This window comes from Pristiophorus japonicus, chromosome 19, assembly GCF_044704955.1.
Source record: "Pristiophorus japonicus isolate sPriJap1 chromosome 19, sPriJap1.hap1, whole genome shotgun sequence".
NCBI classification, from domain to species: domain Eukaryota; kingdom Metazoa; phylum Chordata; class Chondrichthyes; family Pristiophoridae; genus Pristiophorus; species Pristiophorus japonicus.
Genome location: NC_091995.1, coordinates 2,624,906 through 2,642,188, shown reverse-complemented (window position 1 = coordinate 2,642,188; position 17,283 = coordinate 2,624,906). Strand labels below are relative to the sequence as shown.

General features: G+C 44.8%; 1 protein-coding gene across 1 annotated transcript; it reads left to right on the top strand.

Moving 5' to 3' along the window:
* Window positions 1-2,079: 2,079 nt before the first annotated feature.
* Window positions 2,080-16,187, top strand: LOC139230618 (nuclear factor 7, brain-like). Its single transcript, XM_070862434.1, has 6 exons — window positions 2,080-2,499; window positions 2,586-2,681; window positions 2,775-3,008; window positions 11,763-11,785; window positions 11,874-11,989; window positions 15,631-16,187. Exons 1-6 carry the CDS (start codon window positions 2,080-2,082, stop codon window positions 16,185-16,187), a joined length of 1,446 nt encoding a protein of 481 aa, XP_070718535.1.
* The last annotated feature ends 1,096 nt before the right edge of the window (window positions 16,188-17,283 follow it).

Sequence of the window (17,283 nt, the reverse complement as noted above, 5' to 3'; positions counted from 1 at the left end):
ATAATGCAATCAGTTCGGCCTAAACGATCCATGATCTAATGTGGTGAGGCACCAGCCCCTGAGGGGGGTAAACTTGAGGCTTCAGAAAATCCGTGGCACACTGAGAGGAAGAATATCGACTACGGCAAACAGAACAGAGCAAGAACAGAAGATGGTGCCCCAGAGAGCTCGGATGCTGGAACCGTCGGACCCAAGTTTCGCTGTATATCTATTACCTTTTTTGAGTATTAATTTTGTTTATCTTTGTGATACTCAATACATTCTCTGGCTTGATTAAAGAACGCGAGTCCGTACCTGCGAGGTCAAAATTGGGCAAGAATCCTAGGTGAGACGGGTGGTGTCTTCTGTCTCATAAATGTTATCATGTTGAGTGTTCTCAATCGGTGATAATTTAGAGTGGTGTTCTTTTTCAGGGAACTAACCTCATCGAAGTTCAAAAATGAAACAATGTCCAAAAGTGGTGAATGTGCTGCGCTCTTTGTGCGACAGAGAATCTGGGTCAAGGGGAAGGCTAACACATCCAAAGGTAGATTCAGCTTATCAAGAGGAAAACCTCTCTGTGGACTGACGAGGTGAGTAATGATTGAAAGTTCTTCCAACTGTTGAACACGGCCTCACTGCTGGGTCAGGGTCCCGGGAAATATCGTCCCGTGTCTCAATCAACTTGGGGTCAGAATGCGATTGTCTCTGCATGTGGGCTAGATTGTGGCTGCAAATAGGGACAGAATGTCTCGGTGGGCTGTGGGTTCGAAGGGAGAGAGGGTGGGATATTCTGAGGGCTCACCAGCTGCAATAGTTTTTAGGGGAGAGATGGGTTGGCTGATGTGTTGAACGTGGATTCAACTAAATGTCTTTATTATTTTACCATTTTAAAAGATGAAAATTCCATCACTTGTGAAGAACCAGTTCCTGAAATTCTCTACTGCCGTTGCCAGAAATGCAGTGGAGAGTGGCAGGATTTCCAGCAACAAATCCGATCTGACGGCCAACCAGCTCCAAATGCCAGGGAGAAGGACAATACTCGAACAGGGATGGGAACCTGCAATGTAGAAGTTTCACCTACAGGGGGCCGTTACGTCAGTGGCGCTGGTCTTTGGGACTAAAAATAATGTAACTGGTGGTCCTTGGGAAAAAAATCCTTGTGGTTTTAGAACAGCAAGCAGAACCGGGCTCGCCATGGTGCTGCAGTCAGCACATTTACTTTAAGGGATTTATATATTTAGGGAATCAAGGGATATGGGAGAGTGGAATTGACGGAGTGACTACATGACAAAAGTACATCATTGGCTGTGAAGCGCTTTGGGACGTGCAGTGGTCCTGAAAGGTGCTATAAAAATGCAAGTGTTTCATTGTTTAGCATTGATCATATATCTACAGTTTGCTGTTGAAATCTACATACTGCCGCAATCTGTACTGTGAGCGGATTGTTTCATTTCCCACCAACAGGATATAACATTCGATGGCGAACATACGAAATATCAGTTTGAAAATATCTTCGGGTCTCTGCATCGTGTCCCATACAGTTGTGATGCCTTAATGTATCATCACAGAGACAATCCCAACCCACAGGGATTAGATAATCTCCTGGGAGACTGGGAGATGCGATTAGGGGAGAGAGAATCTGAAAAATTCCTCTCCGGCTCCATTAGGTAATCGGAAGTAGTCTCGGAGCTCACACTGTCCCTGACCTTCAGGGTAGCTATCTCTGGTACCAGACCATCACCTTCCCATTCAGAAACAGGCCCAGCTTTCTCCTGAAGGAATACCGTCAATCAGCGCTCATCGTAAGTGGCCACCTTGATCCACAGGTCCACTGTTCTCTGGGAAGGGAAGGAGCGCCTAAACTCCAATTGGGAAATCTCCACACACAAAGTTCAATCTTTTCACTCATGTGTTCTAATGTAGGCGTTCACCTCTGTGCACTGGTAAACACCTCAGTGCTGAACAGGTGGCGCAGTACCTGCTGAAACACAATCTGGCTCCTCCCTTTGAACAAAGATTGAAACTGGGAGCGGTTGAACATTGTACCCGAACATTAAACCCAAAAGCGGATTGAATGAGGAAGTGCTGAGAGAAAAGATGGCTTACACACAGCAAGCCGAGAGTTTGGCCGAGGAGGCAATTTGTCCCATTTGTCTAGATTTCTTCACCGACCCGGTAATACTGGAGTGTGGGCACAACTTCTGCCGCTCCTGTATCACACAGTGTTGGGAAAAGAAGGAGACAAACTCCTGCCCGGAATGTAGAGAGGAGTTTCCGGAAATAAACCTCAGGGATAATCGGGCCTTGGCGAATCTGACTGATAAAGTTCGGAATCTGAAGCTGGATCCGGAAAGGAAGAACAGTAAACATCGCTGTGAGGAACATCAGGAAGGACTGGCGCTGTTTTGTGAAACTGACAAGAAACTGATCTGTGTGAAGTGTCTTGTTGCCAAAGACCAGCGGGGTCACAAGTCCCACAACTTCATGCCGATAGACGAGGCTGCGCAGATGTACAGGGTACAATGGGAGGGCATAATCTCTGGCAACATTTTTAAAATCTGCTTTGTGTTTAAACTTTACAATCAGTTTATATCTGATTCTAGGTTAAATTGACATCATCCCTAGAATCGGCTGCAAAGAGAAAGGATTCGGCTCTGGACACTGCACGGCAGCAGAAACAGCAGATTTCCGGAGTTAGGGTAAGGTCTCCCTCTGCTGGCTTTCTGGGATCTCGGTTAGTTTTGTTCCCTTTATCGCGGTGCATTAATTATGATTCACATTTCATTTGGTAGGAACAGTCGAGCAGTCTGCAGAGCCACATCACATCCGAGTTCGCTAAAATGCACCAGATTCTCGCTGAGAAAGAGCAGCGTTTAATCCGAGATCTCAGGGAGCAGGAGGGGAATATTCTAAAATCAATGGAGAAAAACGTCCGTGAAATCAATCAGAAGTTAGATTGTATTAACCGAGAAATATCAGAGTTACAGAGACAGATGGAGGAACAAGACACAGTCACATTTCTGAAGGTAAGACCTTGTTTTATTGATTGGTTAATTTGATTTTTTCTAAAAATAGCCCCATATTGGTGATCTTTCTTCATTTTTGCATTTCCTGATATCAGGCCGCCTCCTCGAATGTGTTATATCCTATGCAAACCCACAATATCGTCCCTCTAATGTGGAGCCCAATATTGCATCATTACGTCTTGGATTTTATATTGTATACCTCTTGTCATACAACCAGTTATGCTGGTAGATTTAGATAAGGACAGAACTCCAGTGGAGCATAATCACGGGGATGGATTCTTTCGGCAGAGTGGCCTCTTTCTAAGTCATACATCCCATGTAATCCTATGTCGTCTAGAATCCTTTTAGGTTCTTTAAACAGCCTCAACCATCCGTGGAGCTGCCTTTAATGCTCTGTGTACCTCTACCACAAAATACCTCTGCTCTTCTACCACACTGAGCCAACTTCCATTCGGAGTAGTATTCCTGGTGTTTGTGCCCCTGTCTCAGCCCACACTTACTTGCAGATAATTCTATCCAACAAGATTTAGCCCAAGATTTCCCTCATCGTACTTTTAATCCTTCACCGCTTCCTTTGGTCTTCTACCAAATTAACTCTACCTCCAGAACGGAACCATGTGGGGCCACACTACCTACCTCTAATAACCCTGAAAACCCAGCCTTAATTCCTACTCTCTGAGGCCATCCTTCTTACGAATTTCTAATCCAATTTGCTATCCTCCCCGAATTCCATACCACATGAGCTTCTTTATTAATCACCTGCATTCCCAAGCTACATGCACACTGCATTCACTGCATTGTCCCATCAACCATGTGTATTATATCCTCAAACAAATCTATGAAATATTTCCAACACGATCATCTCTTTTGAAATATGTGCTTTAATGTAAATAGGTTCCTTGCTTCATTATTTTTCCATGGACTACTAAAAATATTTGCAATTGACTTCTGTTTTAACAGAATATACTTATTCTATAGCTTCCGAGTCCTTTGTTAAAACATCTAATTTTTGCTGTTCATTCCTATTAATCTATCTGTCTTCTATTACCTCACCTTAGCTAGCTCGCTACTCATTTTACATGAAATCTGCCTCAGTCCATTCGAATTTCCTGCGACCTTTTCCAATTCAGTTCGATCTTAATGACAAGTTGTACACAAACATTTAGCTCATGTAGCTGACCATTACTTATAACCAGACCAGGCACTTGAAGGCACCAAATTGACTCTCACTGTACTGAATCCAAGCTGTGTGAGATCCCCAGGGAGAATCGCCCCTCACGGTGCTACATGCAGAGTGGCAGGAAGTCCGGTTCAATAATTGCTGTGGAGGTTCTTCCATCTCTCGGTTAGTTTGTGTCGAAAGTACAATCGATCACATTCTATTTACCGTCATGTTATCTTCTTGATCTTGTGTCAATCTGTGTATGTGTGTGAGAGAAGTAAGAGTGCCTTGGTGTGGGGTTTCACTATATTACAGACCATAGCTGTCAGATTCCAGCCGTGATCCTGCTGACTGCTCACCCCACATTGTATAGGGACAGAGCACGCATGTGCAAATCTATGCTGATGATAGTTTGCACTTTGAAAAACAGGTGAGAGGTGGCAGGCATGCAGGCTGTCTCCTCGCATTTATCTATCTTCCACTATCTAAGACGTTTTCTCCCATTGTAAATTGCTGTGTCCACATTATATTCACGTAATATTATATAGACATGTCAGGTTGCACCTACAACCGCCTGCCAGTGGAGGCCTTGTGCCACCAGCAGTGGGTGACTGTGTAACTACAGCATGGCAGGCTATAGGTATACAGAACTTTTAATGTAAGTCAAGGCGTAGAATTTCATCATAGTTGTTTCAAAATGTGGGCAGACTGACTCTAAAATGCACTTGAAATAAGTCTGTACATCCCCACATGTCTTGATCTGATTGTGAAATCATTGTGCAACAAGTTGAAACATTACAGTTAGTATTTGGTTATTATAAGAATATACGAACACAAGAATTCGGAAAAGAAATAGGCCATTCGGCCCACGGAGACATTCATTAAGATCATGGCTAATCTTCGACCAGAACTCCACTTTCTTGCAGTGTCCCCATATCCCTTGATACCCTTAATATTCAAAAATCTATCGATCTCTGCCTGGAATATATGGAATGAGCCAGTACTACCCTCTGGGCTGGAGAAATTCCAAAGGTTCAGCATCCTCTGAGTGAAGACGTTTCTCCTCATCTCAATGCTAAATGGCTGACCCCTTATTTTGAGACTGTGACTCCTAGTTCTAGACTCTCCCATCAGAGAAAACATCTTCCTTTCATCTATCCTGTCTAGCCCTGTAACAAATTTGTATGTTTCATTGAGGTCACATCTCATTCTTCTAAGCTATAGAAAGATCGACAGCGTCTGCTCGACATTTCCTCACAGGACAAGCCCCCATCCCATGAATCAGTCTGGTGAACCCTCGTTGCACTGCCATTATGGCAAATATAATTTATTTAGATATGGAGACCAAAATTGTGCACAATACTCCAGGTGTGGCCTCACCCCGGCCTGATATAATTGCAATAAGCAACCTTTACTATTGTACTCAAATTCTCTTGTAATAAAGGCCAACATACCATTTGCTTGCTGACTGTACCTAACCCAAACCCTAACCCGAACCCAACCCCGAAATGCATGTAAACTATCAGTGATTCGTGTACAAGACCATGCAGGTCGTTCTGAACACCAACATTTCCCAATCTCTCAGCATTTAAAACATACTCCGCCTTTCTATTTTTCTACCAAAGTGGAAAACGTCACATATCTCCACATTATATTCCATTTCCCAAGTTCTTGGCCATTCATTTAGCCTGTACGTGTCTCCTTGAAGTCCATTGCATCAACCTCACAACTTACATTCGCACCTAGCTTTATATCATCAGGAAACTTGGATATATTACATTTGGTCCCCTCATTCAAACCATTGATATAGATTGGGGTGGCCAAGAACCGATCATTGCGGCACCCCATTTGTTACAGCCGACCAACAATGTTTGTTCCTAATCTCTGATTTTGCCGTTAATCAATGCTCAATCCATTCTAGTATATTTCCTCCAATCCCATGAGCCTGCATTTTGTTTAATAACCTCTTGTGTGGCAACTTATCGAAATCCAAATAAACCACATCCACTGGTTCACCCTGATCTATACTACGAGTTACAACCTCAAAAGATTCTAACAGATTTCACCGTAGAATCAAAGACATTTGTAGCACAGAAGAAGGCCATTTCGGCCCATCTTGTCCATGCCGACCAATAAGAGGCTATCCAGCCTAATCCCATTTTCCAGCTTTAGGTCCATAGCCCTGCAGTTACAGAACTTCAAGTGAACATCCAAGTACTTTTTAAATGTGGTGCGGGTTTCTGCCTCTACCGCCCTTTCAGGCAGTGAGTTCCAGACCCCCACAATCCTCTAGGTGAAAAAGGTACCCCTCAAATCCCCTCTAAATCTCCTACCAATTCCTTTACATTTATGACCCCTGGTTGTTGACCCCTCTGCTAATGGAAATAGGCCCTTTCTATCCACTATATCTAGGCCACTCATAATTTTATATATCTCAATGAGGTCTCCACTCAACATCCTCTTTTCCATGAAAAACAAACCTGGCCTATTCAATTTGTCCTCATAGCTAAGATTCTCCACAACAGTCAACGTCCTTGTAAACCTCCTCTGTACCCTCTCCAGTGCAATCACATCCTTCCTGTAATGCTCTGACCAGAACTGCACGTAGTATTCTATCTGTGGCCTAACTAGTGTTTTATACATTTCAAGAATAACCCCCCTCCTGTTGTATTCCAAGCCTGGGCTTATAATGGCAAGCAATCTTTATGCCTTCTTAACCACTTTATCTATCTGCCATTCTATCTTCAGGGATCTGTAGACATGTACTCCAACGTCACTTTGTTCGTCTGCACTTCTCGGTGTCCTACAATTTAACATGTATTCCCTTTCCTTTTTAGCACCCCACAAATGCATTATGTCACACTTCTCCGGATTGAATTCCATTTGCCAACGTTTTTCCCACCTGACCAGTTGATTGATATCTTCCTGGAGTCTATAGCTTTCTTCGTCATTATCAACCACACAGCCTATTTTAGTATCATCTGCAAACTTCTTAATCATATCCACTATATTCAAGTCGAGGTCATTGACATATACCACAAAAAGCAAGGGACATTATATGGAACCCTGCAGAACCCCACAGGAAACAGCCTTCCAATCACAAAAATACTCTGCAACCGTTACCCTCTGCTTCCTGCCTTTGAGCCAATTTTGAATCCAACTTGCCACTTTGCCCTGGATCCCATTGGCTATTACTTTCGTGACCAGTCTTCCATGTGGGACTTTATCAAAATCATATTAGTCAGACACGACCTTCCCCCACCAAATCCGTGCTGACTGTCCTTGATTAATCTGTGTCTTTCCAAATGAAGATGTATCCTGTCCTTCAGAATTATTTCCAATAATTTTACCACCGCTGGATTTAGGCTGACAGGGCTGTAATTACTTCGTCTATCCCATTGTCCCTTTTGAATCAAAGGTTCCACATCAGCAGTTCTTCAATCTTCTGGCACCACACCTGAAGCCAGAGAGGATTGGAAAATGATGGTCAGAGTCTCTTCTATTTCCTCTTTTGCTTCAGTTATCAGCCTGGGATAAATTTCATCCGGGCCTGGAGACGTATCCACTTTCAAAGCAGCTAAACCCCTGAATACCTCCTCTCTCACTATGTTTATTTCATGGAATATTTCACACACCTGCTCCCTGAAAGCAGTATCTGCATCGCCCCTCTCTTTTGCAAAGTCTTCATTAAGAACCACACTCACATCTCTAGCCTCCACACACAGATTGACCTCAAGGTCTCAAATACCATTTATTTAGTTATCCTTTTGCTCTTAATATATTTATAAAATATTTTTGGGTTTTCCTTGATTTTACTCGCCAAGAATTTTTCATGCTCTCTCTTTGCTTTCCTAATATTCCTTTTATTTTTAACTCTGCCCTTCACATACTCCTCCAGCGCTTCTGCAGTATTTAGCCTTCGGTATCTGTCATAAGCCTCCCTTTACTTCTTTTTCTTACTCTGTATGCCCCTAAAAATCCAGGGGACTCTAGATTTATTAGTACCACCCTTTTTATTTAAGGGCAAATATTTGGTCTGTAGCCTCGGGACCTTCTCCTTGAATGCCACCTCTTGCTCTGGCATTTGATTTACCTTCAAGTAGCTGTTTCCAATCCACTATGGTTAAATCACCTCTCAGCTTAGCAAAATTGGCTTTTCCCCAATTTAGAACTTTCATTCCTGGTCTATCCTTGTCCTTTTCCATAACTAACTTAAATCTAACTGAATTATGGTCACTTGCACTTAAATGCTCTCCCACTGATACCCTTTCCACCTTCGTTCCGTAAAACTAAGTCCAGAATCCTACCTCCCGTGTTGGGCTTGCTACATACTGGCGAATAAAGGTCTCTCTAATGCATTTTAGGAATTCCGCACCCTCTATACCCTTCACACTAAGTTTATCCCAGTTATTATTGTGGTAGTTCAAATGCCCCAATAATACTCCCCTGTCATTTTTGCAATTTTGATAAATGTGTCTACATATTTGCTCTTCTACCTCCCTCTGACTGTTCTGGGTTCTATAGTACAATCCCAGCAGTATGTTGCCCCCTTTTTGTTTTTCTGTTTAAATCGTATGGCCTTGTTCGATGATGTCTCTAACATATCATCCCTCCTCACAGTTCTAATAGTTTCTTTGTCAATTCTGCGACCCCCGCCCCTCCCTTTTTACACTTCTCGCTATCCCATCTGAAAATCCAGTACTTAGGAATTTTGAACTGCCATACCTGCCCCTCTTTTAGCCATATCTTTGTAATAGCTAAAATATCTTACACCCAAGTGTCTACCTGTGCTCTCAGCTCATCTGCCTTAATGTCTTTACTCCTTGCATTGAAGTATATACCACTTAGTGCAGCCCAAACTCCCTGTTGACTACTTTATATCCCTTATTTCCTCTGTCCTTCACATTCACTTTCTACGTTTTTGCGTTCCAATTCCAGCTTTAACCTCCCTAGTGAGTCTATTCTCACATTCCCATCCCCCTGCAAAGCTAATTTAAACCCTTCCCAACAGCACTAGCAAACTCCCCCGCGAGGAGATTGGTCCCAGCTCTGTTGAGGTGCAATCCATCCGGCTTGTACAGGTCCCACCTCCCCCAGAATCTCCAATGCCTGCTGAATCTAAAGCACTCCCTCCTACAACATCTCTCCAGCCACACGTTTGTCAAACATGATTTCCCTTTCAAAATCCGTGCTGACTCTTCCCAATGCTATTATTATTTTCTAAGTGCTCTGTTACCACGTTCTTAATAGATCCTTGCATATTGTCTTCAAACATATAAATCACAGAAACCGTACATGATTTTGTAATAATATTTAGATACACACCCAGGCATTCAACATTATTTAATATCTATATTATTCTCAAGTATGTGGATAGCTATCGCCCTCATTCTTTGCCACGAGTCTGTCAGCTCTTTATTCCACTGATTGCTGAAACTGAAATTCTGTGCTTTTCCTGAAGAATTATCCTGCAATGTTATTTTGCCAAGTTCATTCCCAGGTGTGAATACAAACAAAAACTCGGTCCTGTCACTATTGGTTATGGCGTTCTCCTCCTATTGGCACAGCTGAAATATTTCACACTAACACAAAAGCAAAATACCGCGGATGCTGGAATTTGAAGTCAAAATAGAAAATGTTGGATATCTCTGCGGGACAGGCAGCTTCTGTGGAGAGAAACAGAGTCATTTTGGGTCTGTGACCCTTCGTCAGAACTGGAACAATTGTAATCGGAACAGATTCTTAAGGAAGTGCAGGGGCACTGAAAGTGGGAGGCAATGAATGAACAAGAGGGACTATCTGTGATAGGGTGTAAGGCAGGAGTGATTTGGTCAAATGGAGATGGTAATAACACAAGTTTGGAAACAAAACATGAATCCAAACGGGCTGTGAATGGTGGAATAATTATCAGCTTAAAGATCCTACCCACAGCACCTTCTCATGCAAGTGCAGGCGATGCAATCCTTTAACTTTCAACGTTCCCACTGTCCAGGTCCCCAAACACTCCGTCCTGGTGAAACAATGATTTACTTGTACTTCTTTCAACTTAGTATACTGTATTCGCTGCCCTCAATGAAGAGGAGACCAAACACAGATTGAGTGACCGCTTTGCAGAATACCTTTGTTTATTACATAAGTGTGATCCTGAGCTCCCTGTCGCCTGTCACTTTCATTCTCTGCTTCACTCCCATTCTGATCTCTTTGTCCTCGATCTCCTATACTGTTCCAACGAAGTTCAACACAAGCTCAAGGAATTGTAACTCATAGCAACATAGAAAGAGAGAAACATAGAAATCTACAGCGCAGACAGAGGCAATTTTGGCCCATCTTGTCTGCGCTGGCGGACAAAGAGCCGCATTACCCTCGATCAGCTGCCCTGAAGCTTACAAATAAACCTCTGAACAACCAACAATGGCGGAAAGGTAAATAGCATCCGGCCCATATACTCCACCCCACACTACTGCAACACCGCCTGCAGTGAAACATTCTACACTCCACCTCATCTGCAGCCCTGTGATCTCCTGGGAGAGGCAAACACTGGATTAAAAACCCAGGCGAATTGGGGAAAAAATCTTGAACATTCCTCTGCTTCCCATCCAGACGATCGAAGCTAGTCCAGGAGATCACGCTGGTCGTATACGATTCCCTGCAGTACTTACCATTGAATCTGCGTCAGCCAACAAGAGGGTATCCAGTCTAATCCCACTTACCAGCTCCAGTTCGGTGACCCTGCAGGCCACGGCACTTTAAGTGCCAATCCAAGCACCTTTTAAATGTGATGAGGGTTCCCGCATCCACCACCCTTCCAGGCAGTGAGTTAGAGACACCCACAACCCTCTGCATGAAGAAGCTCCACCTCAAAATCCCTCTGAACCTTCCACCAACCACCTTAAAACTTTGCCCCCTCATTATTGATCCCTCCACCAAGGGAAATAAGCCCTTGCTGTTCACTATATCCAGGATCCTCAAAATGTTGTACACCACAATGTTTCCTCTCAGCATCCTCTGTTACAATCTTTCGTTTAGGAATTTTACAGTCTTCTAGACTCAACATCGAGTTCAGCAAATTAAGTTCATAATCTCTGACCATATTTTGTTTTCTTCCCTCGTCTTTTTTACAAACCACCCTCCCCTCTTGTATCTTTATTGTTTCTCTCTTTCCCACGGCAGCTGGAAATTATTCCAACATTCACACCCCATCTAGACTCGTCTTTTGTTTCCAAACTTGTGCCATTAACATCTCAATTTGGCGATCATCCCTTTTGTCTCTAAAATAACTCCTGCCTTCCACCACATCACAGACCTTTCCCTTTTTTCTTCCCGCCCCTCCCCGTTTCAGTGCCGCGGCTCTTCCTTAAGAATCTATTGCTTTTTGAATGTTTTCAGTTCTGGCTAAGGGTCACAGACCCGAAACATTTACCCTGTTTCGCTCCACAGATGCTGCCTGACCCGCGGAGATTTCCAGCATTTTCTGTGTTTATTTATGAACTATTTCTCACTTGGTGCCATGTGTAGTGTATGATGCTGAATTCTGAAATTTTGCCCCCAGACTCTCCCTGTGAACTCAGGTCTGTGTTTCTGTTTTATTTCAGGAGGCAGCTTCCCGGATGAGAAGGTATGAGGTTCACTTTACTGAAATATTATTTAATCTGTTAAATGAACGAATTGCGAGAATTCTAGAGTTGATTGTTTCATATTTTCAGAATCAGTGAAGAGGGTAATCTCCTTTCATTGGATGGCCGGAATCTGCCGCTGGGAATATTCAAAGGGCCCAGTCAATACATAGCGTGGAAAGAAATGATAGAGAACATCAGCCCAGGTAAAACGTTTTCAGCACCCCAATTTCAGACTTCATAAAAATCTTGTTGAGTGAATACATCGAAATAATGAAACACAGCTTCAGTGTTTTGTGAAATTAAGAACAAAAATATTAAGAAACAAAAAGGAGATTGAAACTGGTTTGTGAAATCAGTGTAACTGTTTGTGACTCTACATCAGATCCAGGAGTGCGGGTTCGATACAGAAGCAGTGTATGGTATTGTCGACCGAGAACAATGTTCTCACCCTTCAGACTGACGGTGACTGCAGTGTCAGTAAAATACCCAGATTGCTCATCACAAAACAGTTTCAAGATATAACAGAATCCATGATTCCTCCTCGCCCGGCAACACGTCCCACCCGCTATCCCACGGAACTCCTCCGACTTTGAGAGGGTCATCGAGGAGGCCTAGGAGATAGGAGGGAGGCCTAAAAAAGATCCGTTAGTCAGAGTAGTGGGAGTTCGTCGAGGAAACGTGGGAGATCGGAGGGAGTCCTATAAAAGGCCCATCAGTCTGAGCGGCGGGAGTTCATCGACCAGGCGGAGGAGATCGGAGGGAGGACTATAAAAGGTCCATTAGTCGGAGTGATGGGAGTTCATCGACCAGGCGGAGGAGATCGGAGGCAGGCCTATAAAAGGCCCATCAGTCTGAGCGGCGGGAGTTCATCGACCAGGCGGAGGAGATCGGAGGGAGGCCTATAAAAGGCCCATCAGTCACAGTCGGGGAGCGGGAGTCGAGGAGGAGCCAGCTGGTACACAGGTAGCAGGGTGAGAAGGCAAAAAAGGACGGAGAAAGAAATCGAAAGGTGACGTCACAGGCAAGGGGGTAAGTGATTGGCTAGTGATTGATGAGTAGTTTTTCTTCTTTTTCATTTTCTTCATCAGTAGGTAACTTTTATCATTGTTGCCAAATTAAATAAAGTTAATCTAAGGGTTAAGTCATGGCAGGAAAGCTCGGACACGTGTCATGCTCCTCCTGTGCTATGTGGGAACTCAGGGACACTTCCAGAGTCCCTGATACTACATGTGCAGGAAGTGTATCCTGCTGCAGCACCTGACAGACCACATTGCGGCACTGGGGCTGTGCATGGATTCAGTCTGGAGCATCCGCGATGTTGAGGATATCGTGAGTAGCACGTTGAGTGAGTTCGACACACCGGACCTAAAGTTTACGCAGCCAAATAGGGAATTGGTGATCAGCAGGAAGAGCAGTGAAAGGAAGGTAGTGCAGGGGCCCCCTGTGGTCAGCCCCCACCAAAACAGATACACCGTTTTGGGTACTGTTGGGGGGATGAACCATCAGGTGAGGGCAGCAGCAGCCAAGTTCATGGCACCGTGGGTGACTCTGCTGCACAGGATGGCAGGAAATACAGTGGAAGAGCTATAGTGGTAGGGGATTCTATTGTAAGGGAAATATATAGACGTTTCTGCGGCCAAAATTGAGAGTCCAGGATGGTATGTTGCCTCCTTGGTGCAAGGGTCAGGGATGTCTTGGAGCAGCTGCAGGACATTTTGGAGGGTTAGGATGAACAACCAGTTGTCGGGGTGGATATAGGTACCAACATTATTGGTACAAAATGGGATGAGGTCCTACAAGCTGGATTTAGGAAGCGAGGAGTTAAATTTAAAAGGAGGACCTCAAAGGTAGTAATCTCAGAATTGCTACCAGTGCCACGTGCTAGTCAGAATAGGAATTGCAGGATAGCTAAGATGAATACGTGGCTTGAGGAGTGGTGCAGAATGGAGAGATTCCAATTCCTGGGACATTGGAACCGGTTCTGGGGGAGGTGGGATCGATACAAACCAGACGGTTTGCACCTGGACAGGACCAGACCCAATGTCCTAGGGTGAGTGTTTGCTAGTGCTGTTGGGGAAGGGTTAAACTGATATGGCAGGGGGATGGCAACCTATGCAGGGAGACAGAGGGAAGTAGAATGGGGCAGAAGCAAAAGATAGGAAGAAGAAAAGTAAAAGTAGAGGGCATAGAAACCCAAGGCAAAAATCAAAAAGAGCCACATATGGCAAAATTCTAAATTGGCATAGTGTGTGAAAAAGGCAAGACTGAAGGCTCTGTGCCTCAATGCAAGGTGTATTTGTAATAAGGTGAATGAATTAACTCCGCAGGCAGCAATTAGCGAGTATGATATAATTCGCATCACGAAGACATGGCTCCAGGGTGACCAAAGCTGGGAACTCAACATAAAAACATAGAAACATGGAAAATAGGTACAGGAGTAGGCCATTCGGCCTTTCGAGCCTGCACCACCTTTCAATAAGATCATGGCTGATATTTCACCTCAGGATCCCTTTCCTGCTTTCTCTCAATGCCCCTTGATCGCTTTAGTCATAAGCGCCATATCTAACTTCCTCAAGAATAAATCCAATGAACTGACATCGACAACTACCCAGCCCCCATCCCTTATCACGAATCCGACTTTGAGGGGTTCCATCCCACTACACCCTCCCCGCAACCCTGTTCCCTCTCGAGGTCCGCCGCCGTCTTCCCGGTCCCATATGTTGCCACTTTGTTTCGGTAACAATGCTTTGATGGCCCAGCCTGATGATTGATTTTTACAAAGTATATACAACACAGAAACAGGCCATTCAGCCCAACAGGTCCAAGCCAGTGTTTATGCTCCACACGAGCCTCCTCCCACCCCTCTTCATCTAACCATATCAGCACATCCTTCTGTCCCTTCCTCCCTCATGTGTTAATCTCGCTTCCCCTTAAATGCTTCTGTGCTATTTGCCTGAACTGCTTCTCGTGGTAGTGAGTTCCACATTCTCACCACTCTCCGGATAAAGAGGTTTCTCCTGAATCCCCTGTTAGATTTATTACTTAATTTTATGTTTTTATGGTGTCTAGTTTTTATCTCCTCACAAGTGGAAACGTCTTCTCTACATCTACCCTATCAGACACTTTCATAATATTAACGACCTCTGTCATTTCACCCCTTAACTTTCCCATTTCTAGAGCCTATTCAATCTTTCCTGATAATTATAACCTCTCACCCTTTTGTACTATTTCCTTGTAAATCTATTTTGCACTTCTTCCAATGCCTCTACATCCTAATTATAAAATGAAAACCTGTAATATAAAATAGTACGATATCTTTGTGCATTTATTTGAATGCGCGTCTTGCAATCCTTGAGTTTCATCCTCTCTGAATTTGATTAGTTTACCATTAACTTGTCTTTTCTATCTTAAATATAATTGCATCTTATTTGATCTATTTTTCTCTGTCATGTTCAGCTGGCCAGGCGTGCTGATCAATACTGAGACAAAGTAATTTTTCAATAATATGCAGAAAGCTGAGGATTAGAAGAAGGAATGTCACTCAGAGTTTGATTCTGTCACATCAATAAATTATCGGGGAATTTTTCGCGGGATCAGTGGGAAAAATAGCATTTGATTCAGTGGTTCAAAGGTCTTCAGACGTCATCAAACCCGCAGCCTGCAATTGGCCGGCAAGCCCGCTGGGCGGGGCTTAACCGGTGTAATCAGGGAAGTAATTTCAGACAGCGGGCTGGAGCCAGCAGCGAGTCCGGGACCTGTCACCGACATCGCCCGCCACCGACCCGCCGAGACAGCGGAAATCGCGGCTTAAATCACTGACTGTGTTATTTTAACTTTCCCCGAGCTCCAGCCTCTCTGACTCTGGATCCGAACACAGCCCATCCCCGGCTCATCCTGTCTGAGGACCGGACCCGTGTGAGACCCGGAGACAAACAGCAGCCGCTCCCTGACACCCCGGAGAGGTTTGATTACTGGCACTGTGTCCTGGGATCGGAGGGATTCACATCAGGGAGACACTACTGGGAGGTGGAGGTGGGGGACAAGACTGAGTGGGGTCTGGGAGTGATCCGAGAGTCTGCCGGGAGGAAAGGGGCAATCACCCCGAGCCCAGAGACTGGATACTGGATTGTGTGGCTGGATCCCGGAAGTGACTATTCGGCCTTCACCTCCCCCTCACAGACCCCCCTCACCCCGAGTGTGGAGCCCCGGAAGATCGGGGTGTACCTGGACTATGAGGGCGGACAGGTGTCATTTTACAATGCGGACAACATGTCCCGTCTCCACACTTTCACCCACACTTTCACTGAGAGAATCTTTCCCTTCTTCAATCCGGGGTGGTATGACGGCGGGAAAAACACCGCACCACTGATAATCTGCGGGGCTAAAAGGCACTTACATTAATGGGTCTGTTTCCATCAATTTCCCTCCAATTCCAGTTTCTGACTCCATTCCCTCCCCGGGTGTGTTTGTGTGATGAACATTTCCATTTGTATCTCAGTCTGTAATCAGTGTTTGACTGTAACCCCAGCAGGGCCGGGTCACTGAATAACCCTCCCATCCTCACCCTACAACATATCACCCCCGCCCAACCTGTACTGGGATAGAGTCTCTCCTCTCCAGGGACCACAGCCTGGCATTCCTCTGGAGATATTACCCGGATCGACATTTAACTTTATTCCCTTTGACCATCTTTTGGCTGCGGTTTTAACGGAACCGTCAACCCATTGAATGTAAACAGATCAGCGCCTTCATTAAGGAGCAGAGATTGTGGGGTGTTGGTGCAATCTGTGCAGCACTCACTGGGGAACATCACAAACTGGGCCCCGTTCCCAGTGCGGGGGGGAGTTCATTGTGAGTGGGCAAAGTCAGGATATCAATTGGGGGAGGAGCGCATTTAGAAGCGGAAACCGGGCGGATGTTAAGCCGGGCTGATTGAAGCTGGTGTGGAACGGGAAAATGGGGGGAGTTGGATCGGCAGGGCGAGCGATTGGGGTTAGGGATGTGGCTGCTGCCGAACGGAATCCGAAAATATAATCTTCCGTCTTGAAGCTGAATGGCGAGCCGTTGACCAGAAATTCCTGGCTTTGCAGGCAACGCCTGAGTTACGCTCCAGCTGCAGCAAGCGAGTCTGGAACAGTCAATGATTCAAAGACCCAAAATAGACTCTATACTTGCCTTTCACCCTATCCCATGTGCTATTGCTGTCCTCTCTGGCCTGGGGACCACCCATTGTCCCTGCCAACATGTGATCGTTGCTGGATCTTTTCTGCTCTGATAATGTTGTGTTTTGACAACCAACTGGCTGATACCGGATGTTAGTTTTGTGCAGAATTTGATGCAACAAAAATGCGCAAGAATATGTCATGGTATTTAGATCGTGTTTCAAGTAATATCGTGAGCTTCAGAAAAAAAATAGTGCCAATTCCAAAGAAAGCATCTCCGACAGTGCATCGCCCTCTCGGTGCAGCACTGCGATGAGGTGCTCAAGTCTCTGGAG

What these genes read in the sequence shown, in the direction of transcription:
- LOC139230618 (XM_070862434.1), top strand. Translation starts at nt 2,080, where the DNA reads ATGGCTTACACACAGCAAGCCGAGAGTTTGGCCGAGGAGGCAATTTGT. An exon ending in AGCAGATTTCCGGAGTTAGG is followed by an intron (nt 2,682 to 2,774) that starts GTAAGGTCTCCC and finishes TTCATTTGGTAG; the next exon opens with GAACAGTCGAGCAGTCTGCA. An exon ending in GCAGCTTCCCGGATGAGAAG is followed by an intron (nt 11,786 to 11,873) that starts GTATGAGGTTCA and finishes TCATATTTTCAG; the next exon opens with AATCAGTGAAGAGGGTAATC.